Raw genomic sequence first — 20,409 nt, 5'->3', positions numbered from 1 at the left:
AATAAACAAACAAACCGTCCTGCCGCCGGGCCAGCTCTCCTCCGCTGAGCGGCCCCAGACGGCTGTGCTCCGCCTCCGCCACCCCCTCTCGCCCCCTCCAGCCAATCGAGCCCGGGCTGTGGCGTCCCCGCCCGGCCCCGGCCGCGGGCCGCTCTCTCCTCCGCCCCTCCCGCCTTCTCCCGCCCCCTCGTGTCTTCGTGGACTCCTAGTTAGGACCAGCGTGGCCGGAGAGCCCCGCCTCCTCCCGTCGGTCCTCCCGTGGCCCACAGGCCCGGAGATTCACCAAGCATCTAGGCCGGGGAGGAGGTGGCCCCGCCTCTCGGCCCGGCGCCCCCTCCCCTGTACACCTTTGCTGGCGCAGCTCGCACCCCTCCGCTGCGCCGGTAGCTGGAGCCGCAGCGGCCGCCGCGTGAGGCGGTGGTCACGTGTTGTTTGCCCGCCGCCGCGCGCTTTGAGTGGAGTGGGCGGGGGCGGGGCCGAAGCGGGAGGGGGCTGGGGCGGGCGGTCGGGCTAGACGGCCTCTTCCCCCAACCCTCTCTTCCCGGAGTCCCCCTCCCCCGCGCTCACCTTAAAACCATCGTGCATCACCATGGCGAGTTGCTCCTTCGCTCGCGACCAGGCGACAAGGAGGCTGAGAGCTGCAGCAGCGGCAACAGCGGCAGCGCTAGCTCCGGTGGCGACCACCCCGCTTCCTTCCTCGGACACCCCGACCGCACTCATTGGGACCGGGTCATCTTGTCCGGGAGCCATGTGGCTCTCCACGGCCACTGGCTCCCGGTCAGACTCCGAGTCCGATGAGGAGGACCTCCCCGTCGGGGACGAAGTCTGCAAACGCGGCTACCTGCGGAAGCAGAAGCATGGGCACAGGCGCTACTTCGTGCTCAAACTCGAGACCGCGGACGCCCCAGCTCGGCTGGAATACTACGAAAATGCCAGGAAGTTCCGGCACAGTGTCCGCGCCGCGGCGGCTGCAGCGGCGGCGGCCGCCTCCGGCGCCACGGTCCCCGCGCTCATCCCACCGCGGCGCGTGATCACCCTGTACCAGTGCTTCTCGGTGAGCCAGCGGGCCGACGCAAGGTACCGACACCTCATCGCCCTCTTTACCCAGGACGAGTACTTCGCGATGGTGGCCGAGAACGAGTCGGAGCAAGAGAGCTGGTACTTGCTGCTCAGCCGCCTCATCCTCGAGAGCAAGCGCCGCCGCTGCGGCACGCCCGGCGCGCAGCCGGATGGAGTGCCGACCGCTCTGGCGGCTGCAGCGGCGGCGGAGCCACCCTTCTATAAAGATGTGTGGCAGGTAATAGTCAAACCCAGGGGGCTGGGGCACAGAAAAGAGCTGAGCGGCGTGTTCCGGCTCTGTCTTACCGACGAGGAGGTTGTCTTTGTGAGGTTGAACACCGAAGTGGCCAGCGTGGTCGTCCAGCTCCTGAGCATCCGTCGCTGCGGGCACTCAGAGCAGTATTTCTTCTTGGAAGTCGGTAGGTCCACCGTCATCGGTCCGGGGGAACTCTGGATGCAGGTCGATGACTGCGTGGTGGCCCAAAACATGCACGAGCTGTTTCTGGAGAAGATGAGAGCCCTGTGTGCAGACGAATACAGAGCCCGCTGCCGCAGCTACAGCATCAGCATCGGCGCCCACCTGTTAACCCTGCTGTCCGCTAGGAGGCACCTGGACACGCTCCCGCTGGAGCCCGGTGGCTGGCTGAGAAGGTCCCGCTTTGAGCAGTTTTGCCACCTCAGGGCCATCGGTGACGGGGAAGACGAGATGCTCCTCACCAGGCGCTACCTAACACCCAGCGAGCCCGTGCTCCCCTCCAGGCGAGGAAGACTGCACCTGCCCAGAGCGCGCAGGTCCAAGAGAGCGATTTCAGTTCCAGCCAGCTTTTTTCGCCGCTTAACACCCAGTCCGGTGCGTGTCCCGCATCCTGTAGAAGCCCCCAACCACGGATCTTGCCTGTCCTCTGAAGCATCTCGCCCTGGCAACTCTGGGGAAGAAGACAGTCCTCAGGGCAAAGAGGATCAGGAAGGAAACGAAGGTGACTACATGCCCATGAACAACTGGGGCTCAGGAAATGGCCGGGGTTCCGGAGGTGGCCAGGGCTCAAGTGGCCAAGGCTCCAGTAGCCAGAGTTCAGGAGGAAGTCAGTGCTCGGGCGGAGGGCAGGGCTCCGGAGGTGGCCAGGGTTCAAGTGGTGGCCAGGGCTCAAGCGGTGGCCAAGGCTCAGGGGGCCAGGGGGCAGGAGGAAACCAGCGTGCAGGAGATGGCCAGGGCACTGCGGGTGGGCACGGTTCAGGCAGTGGCCAGGGAGCCGGTGGTGGACACGGCTCAGGCAGTGGGCAGGGATCTGGAGATGGTCATGGCTCAGGTGGTGGCAAGAACTCTGGAGGGGGCAAAGGCCCAGGAGGTGGGAAGACCCCCGATGGCAGTGATGAACGTGGAAAATCTCTGAAGAAAAGATCCTACTTTGGCAAATTAACTCAAAGCAAGCAGCAGCAAATGCCACCACCTCCACCTCCACCCCCTCCACCTGGAGCAACTGGTGGTAAAGGGAAGTCTGGGGGAAGGTTCCGACTCTACTTTTGTACCGACAGAGGAGCCACAAAAGAACGCAAAGAAGCCAAAGAAGTCAAAGAGGCAGATACCCCAGAAGGTGCAGCTCGGGGGCCCCACAGAGCCAGAGCTTTTGATGAAGATGAAGATGACCCATATGTGCCAATGAGGCCAGGGGTGGCTGCCCCTCTGGCAAGCTCCAGCGATTATATGCTGATGGCTCCTCAAAACTTCTCTGCTTCAAAACGCCACTCTCGATCACCTTTTGAAGATTCAAGAGGGTACATGATGATGTTTCCCAGAGTGAGCCCACCACCTGCCCCAAGTTCTCCAAAAGAGCCTGATCCTGATAAGGACGACGAGGCAAGGGACAATGACAGTGACAGTGACTATATGTTTATGGCTCCCGGAGCCGGCGCAATTCCAAAAAACCCCCCAAACCCTCAGGGTGGTTCTTCCTCTAAAAGTTGGAGCTCTTACTTTTCTCTGCCAAATCCCTTTCAGGGCTCCCCATTGGGACAGAGTGACCACAGTGAGTATGTACCAATGTTACCTGGAAAATTCCTGGGGAAGGGCCTAGACAAAGAATCCTCATCTAACAGGGGCCCCAAAGACACAGTTTCAAAGCCTTCAGTTGAGGGGTCGTTCTCAAAGCCTGGAGATAACGGCCCCCCCAAGAACAAGGCTAAGAGACCTAACCGCCTTTCTTTTATTACAAAAGGAAATAAAATCAAGCCCAAATCACAAAAACCCACACGTGAGCAGAGAGAAGCTGACAGTTCTGGTGACTACGTCAACATTGACTTCACTAAGAGAGATACTAATATGCCAGCCCCCTTTATTCAAGGACTGCCAGGTTCGTGGAGTATCATTGCTGGCCCCAGACCGTCAGCCTTTTCTAATTATGTGAATGTTGAGTTCAGAGTGCCATTTCCGAACCCAGCACACAGCCTCTCGAATCTATTAAGAGCTTTTCCAGGTGCCAACCCCCTCTTTCTGGAAGGTGCTAGGTGGCCATTTGTGCCTCTTCCTCCCAGTGCTACAGGTGGCAATGCTAATGAAGAAGAGGGTGACTACATCGAAGTGATTTTCAATCCAGCAATGACACCAGCCGTGCCTTTTGCTGACAGTGCCATTCGCTATGATGCTGAAACAGGTCGAATCTATGTGGTTGACCCATTTTCTGAGTGCTGTATGGACATTTCTCTTTCCCCCAGCCGCTGCTCTGAACCACCACCTGTGGCTAGGCTGCTGCAGGAAGACGGGCTGGAGCACAGACGCCCGCAGAGCCGTTCGCAAAGTTTCTTTGCCTCCGCTAGAGCCGCTGTCTCGGCTTTCCCCACCGACAGCCTTGAGAGAGACCTCTCCGCCTCCTTAGCCCCCGTAGCTGCGCCAGCCTTAGCCGTGGGCCGGGCTTTGGCCGCCGCCTCCGCCCTCGCCGCGGCCCCGGGCATCGGGGCGGCCGCCAGAGGCTTGGAGGCCTCCGCTGGACTTGACTCCGCCTCAGTCCGCCGGTTCCAACCTGTTGCTAGCGCTGCTGCCGTCGAAGCGGTAAGGGGGGCCCCAGGCGTTGCCCGTGGCTCGAACCCGAGGGCCCCAAACCCAGATGCAGACCTGGCCCGAGGTGAGAACGGGGCTGCAGCGGCCGCCCCCCCACCGCCACCACCCCGCCGCCGGGTGCCAATTCCCCGGGAGCGAGAGGATTCCGACGACGACGACGACACATACGTGAGAATGGACTTTGCCAGACCTGACAACAAGAAGTTCGACTCTCCCCACAGAGGTTGGTAACTTTAGAATTCATTTCCCCACGTTAATGGTTATTGCCTAATGAATCGATGTCTCTGGTGTTAGGAAAAAGGGAGTTAATATTTCATTAACTGGTGCCTACTTAGCAGGAGAAGTAGAATGCAGTTTTCAGTATTCGTTCAGTGCCTTGTGATCTTTGCAAAAACTTTTAAGTTTTAATCCAATCATACATTTCTTTATTTGGAAAAGAACCGATTGTCATTTAAACATGGGTTCCATCCTTTTAGGAGTAATTAAAAGCTTAAGGATATATATAGCATGAGGATGCTTTCAAAATCCTTCCCTAACAATGATTTTTTGCAAACAGGATACCATAAATTGGATCCCATCAACTCATTTTCAAACCAACAAGTAAAAGCTACTTTTCTACAAATGCCCGTATTTGATTACAAGTTTAATATGAGCAAAGAATATTCAGCAGTGATGATCGACTGTGACATTTGGGAGAGGGAGACCTCCTTTGAAAGTCACTTAAAAAAAATCAGTCATTGTTACTTTTTAAAAGCGGTCATTGTTACTAAGCAAGTTTGCTGTGATTTAACAAGAAGGTTAAATCTCCACTGTTAGCATAAATGTCTGGAGGGAACAAAACAGAAATAATCTGAAACAGGTGATTAAAAGAAGACAGTATTTAGCTCTGGAATGTGTTTTTGTGTTGATTTGTTTTGTTTTCACACAGGATACATTGCCAACAACCTTGAGTGTTCCTTTCCTGTCACTCGTAGTGACAGGCAAGCCACCTTCGCTGTGCCTCATTTTCTTCATATAACTCCCCCAAAAGAGGGATTTGTGACAACTTGATAATGGGTATGAATATTGTTTGAAAGGTTTAAAAAGCACGGAAAACATCTAATTGGTATGTCTTCTGGGAAATCCAGTAAAGCAAGATAATAAGGCTGGAGGAAGACCTGACCCCAGGGGCAGTCTACCCTGGAACAGTGGAAGTTTTTTACAGAGTTACTTTTCCAAAGGAAGAAATAAGGAAGAGTAGGAGCTGTCACATTTGAGAAGCAGACCTTGAGTAATCTCATGTGTACATTATGCAATGTTGTTATCAGCGTGTTTAGACACACGCTCAAGAAATGATTTCGGAAGATGATGTCTCCATAGCATGTGCCTTCCCTCTTCAGTAGAATGTGCTTCTCTTCCAGTGAAGGGAAGAGATGCACCCCAGCAGTTTCCATTCCAGTAGTCAGTTTAGTGAAGATTTTTGCTTTGCTTGCTTTGTGGAATTCTTTTGTTATTGGATCTCTGCCCACTGTGCTTGATCAGGCAGAACAAGTTGGGGACTGATCACAACAGTCACCTAACAAGCTCCCTGTTTAGTGCAGGTGTAACCCCTCCCCTTTCTTCCCCTGCTTTGGAAAACTTGCCATTCAAAAACTCACATTTGTGGCATGGACATATTAAACAGCAATCATTGAAATGACAAAAGGATGCTTTGGCTTCCCAGAGGATTCAGTTCAGATCTCCTTTGAATTGTGACCCCCGCCTCCCAATACACACACACACACACACACACACACACACACACACACACACACACGGCACCCGCTACTACCAGACCCATACATTTAAAATAGAGAATTCTATTTCCAAGAATTTAATCCATAACCAGCTTTTCAGGAACAGGTCTATTTTATTCTGTAAAATATATCCGGAAATTGGTCTCAAGCTATGGCTTTAACCTCGCTGCTGAAGTTACCGTTTGTGTTGTTAATGTAGGTGTGCCTAGCTGCCTGTTTCCCTGTGGTTCTTTGGCTGGACAACTTTTCATAGAGGTTTGTCTATACTTTTCAATACTCTTTGTTTAAACAAAGGTCACAATTAGTGAAAACTTGTTCCTGAAATAAACCCTGACTTCCCAAGGATTATCTACATCCAATTGTCATCATTTTAGGTTAAGTTATTGATTTATAAATAGCTTCAAATAACTTTATAGCTGTTTTGGAGATTTGCTATTCTCTAAATGTGTTGTCCATTGAGGACATTCCTGACTTTATTGAGTGACTACAGAGAGGAGGCTGCATCTTGCAGGGAGGAGGGTGCTTAGGTTAAAAAAAGAGAATGAATGTGGAAGCATTGGGGACTTTAAAGCAGTTTACAAATATAGTTTTATTTTGTGATTGGATTAACACTGAAGTGAAGTTTCAGCTGTTTAAACTGATGATTTAGATTCTTGCAAAAGTAAATTGGTCCTGAGAGTGAATCAGGCACATAAGTTGCTGGGAAAAGGAAAGACATATAGAGAGAAAGTATTGCAGGAAACAACTTTTGTTACCATTTTAATGTAAATTGATATGGTAGAATGTTGTCTGTGAAGTGGTAAGAACTGTGGATAATTCTGATAGGGTTTTTTTTTTTTTACTATAAACCTATAGAATAATTTTCACCCATTTTTTTAATTTTTTTTAACGTTTTATTTATTTTTGAGAGAGAGAGAGAGCATGAATGGGGGAGGGTCAGAGAGAGAGGGAGACACAGAATCCGAAACAGGCTCCAGGCTCTGAGCTGTCAGCACAGAGCTTGACGCGGGGCTCGAACTCACGGACCGTGAGATCATGACCTGAGCCGAAGTCGGACGCTTAACCGACTGAGCCACCCAGGTGCCCCAATTTTCACCCATTTTTTATCTCTCTCTACCGTTGTATCTACATTAAATATATGTGTGTATATGTATCATATATATGCATCATGTTAGAGAAAAAATCTTCTTTCACAAAGGAACAAAGTCATAGTCTTTATTAGGATTTATGTATCTCAAAGGGTAATTTTAATTTATGGCAAGTGCTTAGAGCAGTGCCTGGCACATACTAAGTGTTGTACATGAATTATTAGATAACTAATATCATTGTTGTCATTGCTGTTACACTGTTATTATTACCTTTAGAGGCACAAAGCTAAATTAAAGTTCTCTGTCCTCAAATCCCAATTTTCAGTTAGTCTTTACTTTCATTTAAAATGGTTTACATGGTTGTTCAGGGCTGGGATCCTTACAATTTGGGTCTGTTTATAACAAAATGAAGTGAGACTATAAAGCCGTGTGACACCTTTGTTCATGTAACACAAAATTAATAGATAATCTCATTTACCCATAGTTACATTGCATATAAGTAAGTGTGTTAAAGCTATCCATTCAAGACAATTAGAAACACGCAGAAAAATAACCTGGGTTTGACTTTTTTTATAAATTAAATAATTTTTAAAGAGCAGAGAGTCTTCACATTTTAAACACATGGGCTATCAGCATTAGCATTTGGGAGGAGAATGTAGTTTCTTATTTGGTTTAGTCTGACTCTTGACTCATATATGCATTTTTGTCTCTTCTCCTGTATCTGAGGTAGAATCCATAGTTTGAAATGACTTAAGGTGAAAAACTCAGATTTTTCCATTCCAGAGATAGGAGGAATAAGGACAGCTCTAGAAGGGGCAATAGAATTGATCAGCCAAATTAGTAATGTTATGATAGCACTTGTTATTAGAAAGCAAAAAGAAAGAAAAAGTCTGTAGTAACTACCTTTTGAAATGTTATACACTGTTATTAGCATGAAGGAAGGGTAAGCTTCTTTTCAGTGTACTACTGCCAAATCCTCTTGCTCTAAACTATAGGTGCTGAAAGCAAATTCCTTTTGTTGTATTGGAGTTATTTATTATAAATTACTAGAATAAAATCTTCAGGATAGCGGAGATTTTCACTCACCATTGGCAGGTCACTTATTTTAGACAACATCTACCCCCATCCCCTGAAAAAAAAAATTGGACAGTTGTTTGGAGTAGAGGTATTTGACCTATAACAATTAAAGAGGACCTCATTCAATTAAAGTTCACTAAAGTTGTTGGCAGTCATTACACATTTACATTCATTCTAACAGTGATGCTCCCAGGGTAAAAATTTCGGCCACTAGCAAAACATCTTTAAACAAGGACTAGGACTTTAATTGAGCACCACAGAATATCACATGTGCCTAAAAATACAAACAAGACCTCTTGCTTCCCTTTCCTCTCCCAGATCACCAAACCTGAACTAAGATACTTCAGAGTCATTGGCAGGCAGCTGTTTGGGGATCAAACTTGGGGTTCCTTAGAATGACACAAAAATCTTCACATTGGATTAGATAAGAGTGACCAGTATAAAGGAGAAATAAATACTGCATGTGAGTTAAAAAGGGCTGTTGTTAAACTGTCAACTTGCTGGCTGAGGGAATGTTTAACAGTTGCATACGGCCTTATAATTTGCAAAACTCATTCACATTCATTATTTTACTGGGGGACAGTAGGTACTGGAACTGAAGCTGCTGTTAAGAATTTTCTCATGGTCAAAGAGGTAAGTGACAGAGCTGAAAACCAAACCCATGCATCTGATTTCAAGTCCCTTTCATCATATGCCCAATCTGTTCTTTTCTTATTGATGAAAGATCATTATATAGATACACTAGACTGGTTATAGAATAAAAAAGACATCGGAGAAACTGTATTTCTGGATTAATAATGTAACTTACAACCTTGTGAACATGTTTTCCTTCCTTGGACCAATTTGAAAGATTAAATATCAAGAAAAATGAGAAAAAAAAACCCCAGATCATTATATAGGCAAGGATTGAAAAAAAATACAAGTTTTCTTGAATTTGATAGTAGGAATTTGGGGGGAAGTAATTCATTTAGAGTGTTACAGCTGTGAACCATCTGCCAGAGCTTGGGTAATTTTCATTACGTTGAACTGTTTGTCATGGCTCTGAGAATAAAAGACTTTGACCTGTACTGGAATTGCATCTTTAAATCTGGTTTGGGGAGGCGTTTGCTAATCTTTGCCTCCTCCACACAAATGGTGTATCTAGTTGGATGCCACGGACACACTGAAAGGAATGCAAGCGAGATGAGAGTGCATTCAGTAAACTTCCATTAATGGTCATTTCCTTACCAGAGGTTAAACATCTTTGGTTTTCCCAATAATCCATCGGCATTTGCCAGTTACAGCAAAAAGCCCTTTTAATTTCATTTTTCCGTGTGTATCAAATCTGATATTCGAATCTCAACTGTCACAGTGAGAAAATAGGAAAAAGCGAGACAGGTGGAAGAAAAGGGGTGGTAGAAATAGATGCTCTTCATTTGTTTAAAAAACGAACTTTGTTTTGGCAGTCAGGCAAGTAGATTTTAGAAGTCTTAAATCAAATCCTCTCCTTGGGACATAAAAATCCTTGTTTAAAATGAAATTCATTTTCTTTAGCACCTTTTTTTTTAAATGCTTTAAGACTATATAAAAATATCCCAGACATTTTATTGGCAGTATTGGAAAATAGCTTTTGTGAAATGCTTAATTAAAGCCTGCAGTATGTTTTGTCTAAGAGGTGTGGCCAGGCTCTTAGATGGTTAGGATCATTCACTGGAAAATATCACTTAGTCCTGACTGAGGACTGAGAGATGAAAAAGGGTACCTTTTTATAACAATAAAATGAATACATGACAACACATTCCATTTTCACCACACCTACCAGCTTGCTAATTTAAAAGCTGTTGATAAAATTGCCAAGATAATGTGCTTGGCTCTCTGAACTTAAGATGTGTCCTCTAGCCATTCTGCCTTGATTACTGGTTGTGCAGCTATAGGTCTTACATTTCCATCTTCTTTTGGGAAGGTATGCTGAACACTTGAGAAACAGGAATTTTTCAAGATTTTTTCAAACGTAGATGTACATTCTATTATAGATTTGTGTTCTTTTAGAAGGTACTTTGTAATTTCTGCTTGAGAGCTTAATTCCTTGTGGAATTAATGGAAAACATGTACTTATATGTTTTTTAGTGAAATGAAAAAGTTACTATTTTTCCCCCTCGCTTCCTGACACCCCTTTCACATGGTTTAGGGGTGCATTGGTTGTGTTATGAGAGTCTTAGCCTCATGTGCCTTTTGCCAAATTTGTGTCCCTAAGTTTAGGAAACCATGTCCTTTCCTGGTATCTCTCTGGCTGAAAAGATGAGGAGTACTCTGGGAGTCCTTCGGGAGCTCCGGGAGGACTCATTCCCCAGGTGTTGCTTGTTCCTGTTTCACAGTAGTTTGGGCTTAGCTTGCAGGAAGGAGCCCTTCTCAAAGGGCTCCTTCCTCTGCAGGCCCAAGGCTGCACTGCCCGCTGTCCTATCACTTGTTGCCACAGAGGTGGCTTTGCCAGTGTTTAAAGCTATTTTCATGGTTGGATTGGCCACAGTACATCTAATGCTAGCCAGACCTTCTTGGTTTACTGAATATCCGATTCCCCATAAACTGTAATCATTTTAGCTAGTTTTCACAATTTATATAATTTGCCTTTCTACAGTTACTCATTTTCTACTTGTAGACTTGAACCTTAGAGTATCAATGAAGTCTATCTCTACATTCATCTCGGAAGTTATTCCCAGTGCGCCTGGGTGGCTCAGGCAGTTGAGCGTCCAGCTTCGGCTCAGATCATGATCTTGCGGTTCACGAGTTCGAGCCCCGTGTTGGGCTCTGTGCTGACAGCTCAGAGCCTGGAGTCTGCTTTGGATTCTCTGTCTCCCTCTCTCTCTGCCCCGCCCCTGCTAGCACTCTGTCTCTCTCTCTGTCTCTCAAAAATAAATAAACATTAAAAAAATGAAAAAAAAGAAAGTTATTCCCATGTGCACCAATGGTATCCTTGAAAGTCTGACCAATAAATGTGACTTTTCACTCCTGCTTTTTCATCAGTTGTACCTACAGCTTCAGAGGCATACCAACACAGTCCTCACCCCCAGAGCCCACCCGCTCCCACCCCATGAAGGACACCGTATTGTGGCTGAAGCTCTTACCATAGTTTCCTTTCTACTGCCACACCACCCCCAGTTATTCCAGCCATTTGAGTTTAGAGGGGACACTCTTCCCATTGCCTTGGTTAAAAGAGCTACCACCCTGGAGTCTTAAATCAAAGCCTCAAGTACATCTTCTGATAGAAATGAGGTTGTAATTTTAAGTGACGGTTGGGTAGAGTCCAAGCAGTTCCTCTATTAGGTTAAGAACTGCATAGATTAATATAGGCTCATGTAGATGGACCTCCGAACCTACCCACCATTTATTTACAACATTGCTTCTCTGGGGATAATTTATTCAGAGTTTCAACTAGACAATGAGCCTTGAAATATGTCTCTTTTGTAAATCAGAGACTGCCTGTATTAGAATTCTAGTAACTTGGATTCTTTAAGTCTGCAGTAACTAGGCAGCAGAGCGAAGTGGCCCAAGTGTGTGTTGGGAAGTAGGGAAAAGCTAACCTGGGGTAAGAATCCTGTAGCTGATCCCTGAATATTTTGTATCCAGATAATCAAGGCTGGAATGAACATACATAAGTCGTCTGGGGCCCGCTGGCGAAGGGCAGGTGTGCAACAATTGAGCTGACCTTTGAGGACATGGAGGTTTACAACTGTCATCAATTTCCCTTAGGGATTCTTTCGACACTTCTGTACCCAGACCATTGCCACCATGGGGAGAAGTGTTTGCTCTTCTGATCTAGGAAGGAGACAATAGTGGGGTACGATAGGTGTTGTAAAGACTAGCAGAAATTATAGCTAGTTTTCACCCTTGAGGGACAGCACTTAGATTTTTACCAGTTCCTAGAGAATCACCCTCCTGTTATGTTCACAGGGTACAGTGAGGTGTGGTGGTCTGTTCTTATTGAAAAAAAAAAAAGAGCTATATATAAGCCAGAGGCACCACTAAGCTAAATAATATAATTGTGTTACTGTGCATTCATCGTTGTGGTATATGTTTCTATTTCTCTTTGTTTCCTTGTATCTGTTTGGCTTCAACACTTGTCTTTGTTGCTCCAGTCTGATCACCAGTTGATTGCAGGGGTAGTGTACTGACTAATAAGTGGAATGAGGAATTTTCAGAAGAACTTGAAAAACTTTTTTTTTTGAGTTATAGGAAAATTGGAGTTGAAAGATAACTAAGGCATTGAGATTGGGACGAATGGAAAGAGAAAGAGAGAATAACTGGATATCTTGTTATAGCTTTGGCTTTCGCTGGGCAAGGGAACTATTGCTGCTTTGGACTTCAAACTGCAATAGAGGCATGTTTATGATTGGTATAAAGAGGTCTGGAATGCCCTGGAGGAACTGCTTTCTTGGCTCGCCGTACAAATTTCCAGGGATATTGAAGTCATGCGTGCTTTATTAGTATATTAAAGATTAATGTTCAGGCTTATAGCATTATACAAATTGAAACAGAAAAGTTTACTTCATTTGTTTTGAGAAGAAAATAATACTTTTGGGGGGGGGCGGGAGGAGTAGGAAAATGTTTTGATCCATCAGAGTCCAATGAGTTTTTTAGAGAAAAAAGAACTTGAAGAGTATACCTCCCACTTAAATGGGTGGAATTAACTCATCACTCAAAAGATCTTTGATTAATTAGAAAGTAAGAATATCCAATAACGCAGTCATTTATAACCTGTCAGTATCGAGTGGCAATAACATGTCAAAAACTTGCCACATTTTTAAAAATCACCATTTACGCTTCTGGTGGTGGAATGACATCAAAATGAACAAGGGACAAAAAATAAATAAACAAGACACAGAACTAAGATGTGATTATCAGCCCTTTGATACTCATTGCACAGAGCAGAGTGCAGAGCAGAGCGTTGTTGTGGAGTTTTAATCCTGAATTGCTTTCCTTTGCCACCTAGCAAGCTTCTGAGTTACTTCCTTCTCCTGTCCTTTGGAATGTGCTCAGGAAATGTAAACTCATTTTAATATTGGCCTAAGTAAAACAGGATTATAAAGGTAAATATGTGGTTCGAATTCTCACAATGCATTTCAAAAGTATATTAAATGATTTTTGGATTATCTTGTTTGGGATGGTAGTATTCATTTCTCCTAGCATTGAGTTGACAAATATATTTTGTAATGTAAACTTGGAATCCCACCATTATATTCTAGGGTTTAGTAGGTTATCAAGCATTCATTTCATGCAGGTATAATTGTTATAGGGAAGCAATTGAAATATGGATCCAAGGGGCACCTGTATGGCTCATTTAAGCATCCGACTTCAGCTCAGGTCATGATCTCACAGCTTGTGAATTCAAGTCCTGCATCAGGCTTGTGCTGACAGCTCAGAGCCTGGAGTCTGCTTTGGATTCTGTGTCTCCCTCTCTCTCTGCCCGTCCCCTGCTCGCACTCTGTCTCTCTCTCAAAAATAAATAAGCATTTAAAAAAAAGAAATAAGAATCCAATTTTTAGTAGAGTCTCATTTAAACACAAGTGAAGAAGAAAGTAAAGCAGCTCAAATAGTAACAAATGCTCCTAATTTCAGATGTAGTATAATGTTGAGGCAGTAGTCATATGAGGCTTAATTTGTATGTTTTTAGAAAAGATGTGGAATGTGGTGTATTACTTAGGCTAGTAAGAAATCATTTTTAAAGTACATGCAGTGTGCTATATACGAACATGTTTGGTTTTCATATTAAAACAAAGCAGCAATCCTTAGTTTCTTCTCTGTATTTAAGAGTGTCTTATGGTTTACCTCCCTCTCGGTTTTTATCTTATTTTTCCTTCCCTTCCCATATGTTCATCTATTTTGTTTCTTAAATTTCACATATGAGTGAAATCACATGATACTTGTCTTTTCTCTGACTGACTTATTTCCTTAGCATAATATAGGAGGTGGAAGGGATGGGCTACATGGGGGAGGGGCATTAAGGAGGGCACTTGTCAGGATGAGCACTGGATATATATGTAAGTGATTAATCACTAAATTCTTCTCCTGAAACCAATACTATACTATATGTTAATTAACTTCAATTTAAAAAAAAAAAAGAACAAAGCAGCAACGTAAATTAGGTGAGATGTCTTTCTAACCTTACATTTCTGTTAAAAATATCTAGCTGATGGTTGGTGTAAAATTCAATGATGCTCATTTTGCAGCAGATAATTGAGCTGCTCGTATGCACTCGCACGGATAACTCTCACAGACACCTTCCATCCTTGGTGTAAACCTGATAGATCCATAGAACTTAAAATTTCCTAAGCGCACCGCTGACACAAAAACTTAATGTCTTTACTAACTGGGGGTGTATTTTTTTTTTAAATAAACCTTTTAATGTGGAGGAACAGCCCTATATAATGAGTTAGGACTAATAGCCACAAATGGGTGGACGTGGGGCATGGAGACCTTTGATGCTTCATCCACCTGCAAGTTGGTTACATTTTTAAAATCTCTGCGGAAAGAACAAGTAGTTATAATGTGTACTGACTGCTGGTTTAATACAAGATGTTATACTTTGACGGGAGCCTGGGTGGCTCAGTCCGTTGAGCCTCTGACTTTGGCTCAGGTCATGATCTCGAGGTCTGTGAATGTAAATCAGACCATGAAACCCTGCTGCTTCCTACAAACTTCACTGCACTTAGAACAAAGTATACATTCTTTATCATTGCCATCCTACAACCCTCACTGCAGTTAGAACAAAGTCTACATTTTTCACCATTGCCAAAACTGTGTTGCCTCCCATTTAAATTCAATCACTTGGGGCGCCTGGGTGGCTCAGTCGGTTAAGCGGCCGACTTCGGCTCAGGTCACGATCTCGCGGTCCGTGAGTTCGAGCCCCGCGTTGGGCTCTGTGCTGACAGCTCAGAGCCTGGAGCCTGCTTCAGATTCTGTGTCTCCCTCCCTCTGCCCCTTTCCCACTCATGTTCTGTCTCTCTCTGTCTCTCAAAAATGAATAAATGATAAAAAAATTATTTAAAAAATTAAATTAGAAAAAAGATGTTATACTTTGAAACCTCCTTTGAGGGATGCTTACCATGTATTCCTTTAGATTGGTTATAATGAAACAGAATGTGTGGTACTTTGCAATGACCTGATCTTTTTTTTTTTTTTAATTTTTTTTTCAACGTTTTTTATTTATTTTTGGGACAGAGAGAGACAGAGCGTGAACGGGGGAGGGGCAGAGAGAGAGGGAGACACAGAATCGGAAACAGGCTCCAGGCTCCGAGCCATCAGCCCAGAGCCTGACGCGGGGCTCGAACTCACGGACCGCGAGATCGTGACCTGGCTGAAGTCGGACGCTTAACCGACTGCGCCACCCAGGCGCCCCTGCAATGACCTGATCTTAAAGGAACACTAGCATGCCATAATCAATTTCCTAACCATTTATCCCCATCCATCCCCCTCCAGTCCAGTATGTTCTTCAATGTACCAGACCTCCTTCCTCTTGTCCCACTCCTGGTCACCCATCCTCTCAAGAAGCAAAAGTCCAAGACAATAATACCAGAGCTTCTTTTTATTAGACAGATGAGGATTGTAGCCAAATCTCTTTTACAGGTATCATTTTGCTCTTTAGGAAAAATGTCAGTGACCAAGTCTGGAGACTGTCACGATGGCTGTACTTAAATCCTTTTTTTTTTCCAGTGTTTTTTTTTTTAAGTTCATGTATTTATTTTGAGAGAGACAGAGAGAACGCAAGCAGTGGAGGGGCAGAGAGGGGGGAACAAAGCAGGCTCTGGGCTGACAGCACAGAGCCCAATGCCAGGCTCAAACTCATGAACCGTGAGATCATGACCTGAGCCGAAGTCAGACGCTTAACCAACTGAGCCACCCAGGCACCCCTGTGCTTAAATCCATTGACTTGTGCCACGTCATCTGTTGAGGGCATAATCAAGCATGTAGGAGAAGAAAAAATTTCTCTTTGCCCAATACCTGGCTCACTTGACAGCCCCACTGGGAATAGGTAGAACAGCGCACACAAATACAAAGTTGCCTTCCACCAGAAATGTCAGAGGGACAGCCTGGGGGCAAAAGGAAGAACTGCCCTTGCATTTTTGCCAGGCTTGCACTAGTGTTTGTCACAGGCGGCAATAGTTTGCCATGCCTATGCCAAGGCAGTCTCCTCAGCGTGGCTCACAAAAACTACTAGTTCGATTTTGGTTTACTTTAGAACAGGGTGGGGGTGAAAGCACTTCATGTTTTAATTTTGAAAGTAACTGTTTTGTCATCTTGTTTTTCTAGAGTGATTACATTGCCACAAAAACACATTCTAGAAGAAAAGTGATGCTTATGGAGTTTCATCTTTGTCTACTCCAGATCTCCCTAAAAGAAAGAGAATTCAGAGGCTTCTGAATAGAAAGCAGCTTGAATTTCTATAAAAGCCGACAAGTGGATACAGGCAGGTGAATGATCCTAATACAAGTCATTCGTACTGCTGCCTTATGGATCAAGTAATTTTCAATTAAGAAATTCACACTGTACTTTGTTTTTGTCTTCTGGTTTCCCTCCCCACCCCTAATCTATCTCTTTGAAAAGAAACAAGTACTATAAAAGCAAGCCTCTCTTGTAACTCTTTCCTTTCCCTCTTTAAAAAAAATGTTATTTACAGATGTGTAAATGTGGCCAACACCAATTTTACCGATGTATAATACTTAGATTTAGTTTTGAAGTTGAAAATCCTTCAAACAACAGCAGAAAAAAAAAGTTACGTTAATGAGAAGGTAGGTATGATCTGGAATCTTTTTCTTCTGAGTATTACATACATAAATCATTTCTTGATCAAGGAGTTACACATTAACTGAACTGATAATCCTGATGAGACATTTCCAATATTTTAAAGGCAGGACCAAAGGACAGATCATGTCAGTTTTTGCTCAGTAACAAAACTGCAGCATTCTGTTCACATTCAACGTCAACTAAACTTCTGTCTTGAATGAACATTTCCAACATTTTTAAAGGCAGAACTGAGAAACATTATTTGTTCATACAGCACTGTGATGTTCTGCTCACAAATCAATTGAGAGTTTCCAAAACTGCTTTTAAAAAATTTTGAAACCTACATCTTTCCCCTTGAAGAAGCAAAGTTACGTAGAGCCTCCTCATAAAGCCCCTCTCTGCCTCTCTAGGCCTCTCCTGCCCCCTTCACCACCCCCCTTCCCACTGTTCCTTTCTTTCTGGCTCTCTCCTGGACACACACTCTCCCTCCTATGCCCAGGGCTCCTATAAAGATATCAGTTTCCCATATTTAAGAAACTAGTGTGTATGTATCAATCAGTATTCGAACTAAAACTCAAGCCAAAAGGAACCTCTTACAAGGTCTCGTTTTCCTTTGGATGACGAACCTAGGTAAGATGTATCAAATTTTAAAAAATCAGAGCAAGCTTCCTCCTCCTGTTTTTGCTTGCCTCTGATGGAAACTGAATTAAGATTTTAGGAACCTGGACCTTTGAGAACATGACACTAACAGGTGGTGATCACAGAGGATAGGTACAAAGGTCTTGAAGCTTGCTTAGAGCTTTGTTACGTGGTGGCACACCAGCCGTGACTTGTGCCATCACTGGCAAACCTCATCATATCACAGATGCGTGTGAGTGTCTAACTGTGTGAGTGCTAGTGTGTGTGTGCACATGTATACGCACACCTTCGTGTACCTGTGTACATGTGATTGTAGATGTACCTGTTGTGCGTAACTCTGTTAAAAAAAAATTGCTTCGCAGTTAATGTGCAACTTTGAAGTAGTGTAATATTCACCTCAAGTTTTTTGCCGCTCGGTTTTGATGTCTTTGAGCGTGTACTTCTATTTTCAAGCAGGCTTCCAGTACATGTTGCTATACTAACTTTGCTGAAGAACCGAGTTGACTTGTGTTTTTTCCTTGCCTACCAACCAGAGGGATGGGGGGGCTCTGTTTTTCCCTTGTGAATGGTGCTGAGGTGAGGATGTGACCACAGTCCCAACCCCTCCTTCAGTTCCTTCAGACTCTTCTCTTTTCCCCACCTAATCAAATAGTGCAGTGTGGCTTTTGTTCATCCTGGTAACAGTGCACTCTTCAGGCAGCCTTTCTTCACGCCTTCTGTCACCACTTTATTTTCAAGTAAGTTTCCAGTCACAATCGTTCAGAATCGTGGAAAGAAAAAATGCTTTGAGGGGGAAAAGGCTATATTGCTTTATTTGGATATTAGGTTCTGGGGCTGCCAGCAGACAGGGTACAGCACGGATGTTAACACTTTGCTGAATAAATGAACAGGAGACCTCATACACAACAGTACATCCAAATAGTAACAGGTACAAATAGTCACAGGTACAGCATAACAAATATGCAATCTTCTTGACACTACTTCTTAGTTTACAGACACAACTAATTTATTCAGTATTGTGCTGGGAGGATCCTTGTAGAATATGCGTACCAACATATCACTTACCTTCCAGCTACCAGTTTATGCTGCTGTTAAGAAAAACCAATGATGGAACGATTTGTGTGTGTGTCTGTGTGTGTGTGTGTGTGTCTTCTGTATGTGTGTGTGTCTTCTGTATGTGTGTGTGTGTGTGGTGTGTGTGTGTGTGACCTCTGCATTTAATTTGGTATCAGACGTACTCATTTGGTCAGTAACAACTAACACATTTGCTATTTCTGCTTCACAGATCTGCTTTCAGTTGCTCTGGCTTTGTCTTCCTCTGTAAATACTCTTATACTCTCCTTTCTTTGTAAACATCTCATTTGCCATTTTGGGAGACAATCTTGCAACTTTGTATAGTGTTTATATATATATATACATATCTGACTTGCCTTTCCATAGAGCTACTCGCAATAAATGTGTTCATGGAAGTTGCGTGTACGGAGACTCATTTTTCTTAATAGTCTTGTCTCTACTCTGTTATAAATAGGTTTTTCTGCTCCATGGAAGCGCTGACTGCATTTTTTCAGAAAAAGCTGTTGGGATAATTTAGGGTTTGGATAGAAGTTACTATGCTTAGAAACGTGAGGCTTTTCAGCGGTGTCAGCACACGAACTCTTGATTCTCCAAATGTGGAGAACACCTGAGTTTTCATGTCAACTGTGATGTGTGAAATATATATTGAATTGACTACTCACTGAGGTTAAGGTAATCATTTACAGTCTTCATTTGTCTCCTTCCTTTGCCACTTACTCTTGCCTTTTAATTGACTCCCTTTTCATTTACAGTTGACCCTTGAACAACACAGGGCTTAGGGGCACCGACCCCTGCACAGTCTAAAATTCACATCTGACTTTGACTTCCCGAAAGCTGAATGATTAATAGCCTACTATTGACTGAAAGCCTTGCTGATAACATAAACAGTCCACTAGTACACATTTTGTATATGTATTATATACTGTATTCTTACAATAAAGAAAGCTAGAGAAAAGAAAATATTAAGAAAATAATAAAGAAGAGGGGCACCTGGGTGGGTCAGTCAGTTAAGCATCTGACTTCGGCTCAGGTCATGATCTCACCGATTTTGAGTTCAAGCCCCATGTGGGGCCTGTGCTGACAGTTCAGAGCCTTGAGCCTGCTTCAGATTCTGTCTCTGTCTCTCTCTGCCCCTCCGTCACTCACGCTCTGTCTCTCTCTCAAAAAATAAACATTAAAAAGTTTTTTTTTAATTGTGAAGAAGAGAAAATACATTATGGTACTGTAGTGTATTTACATTTAAAAAGAATCCATGTATAAGCAGACGTGCACAATTCAAACCTATGTTGTTCAAGGGTCAAATGTACTTATTTTTAACCACTGGGAAGGCAACTATGAATATATTAAAAAAAACACCAATGAACAGACAGAAAACATTTTTGCATTGACGGCAGATAGAAGGATGGATGGGTTGAATATCAAGAATATATTAGTAAATCATATTGTCAGCCTTATCAGAAACCAAAGATTTAAAGGAACACTAGAAAAATAATCGCCTCCCTGATTCTTTTCTCTACCAAATCACCCTTGTCACACAGAAGGGCAGTGAAAGTAAGACTTTGGGACCAATGCTTGACCAAGGATCAATGGGCAGTGGGGACGGATCTGTGGAGTCAGATGGGGAACAGGGTAGGGAGTCAGTTCTCACATTATGTGTATAATCCACAAGCTATATTGTATATTTGCAGACAATTGAGTTCATTGTGCAACTTGACCTTACTGATGTACCTGAGTTGTGTATAAAGAACATCACAATGGGAAGGTATAATTAGACTGCCTTCATCATTTGAAACTAATAATCAAGGGGTATACATATATATATTCATTCAACATCATAGATTATATATGAACTCTAGCCCTAGTCCTCACTGTAAGAGAGGCAATCTGT

General features: G+C 44.0%; 1 protein-coding gene across 1 annotated transcript; it reads left to right on the top strand.

The window, feature by feature from the left end:
• The first annotated feature begins 568 nt into the window (after window positions 1-568).
• Window positions 569-18,916, top strand: IRS4 (insulin receptor substrate 4). Its single transcript, XM_058713270.1, has 2 exons — window positions 569-4,334; window positions 16,335-18,916. Exons 1-2 carry the CDS (start codon window positions 590-592, stop codon window positions 16,337-16,339), a joined length of 3,750 nt encoding a protein of 1,249 aa, XP_058569253.1. The 5' UTR covers window positions 569-589; the 3' UTR covers window positions 16,340-18,916.
• The last annotated feature ends 1,493 nt before the right edge of the window (window positions 18,917-20,409 follow it).

The sequence above is a fragment of the Neofelis nebulosa genome, chromosome X (genome assembly GCF_028018385.1).
Source record: "Neofelis nebulosa isolate mNeoNeb1 chromosome X, mNeoNeb1.pri, whole genome shotgun sequence".
Lineage (NCBI taxonomy): Eukaryota > Metazoa > Chordata > Mammalia > Carnivora > Felidae > Neofelis > Neofelis nebulosa.
Note: the sequence above shows the minus strand (reverse complement) of the source record. Positions and strands in the feature narration are given on the sequence as shown.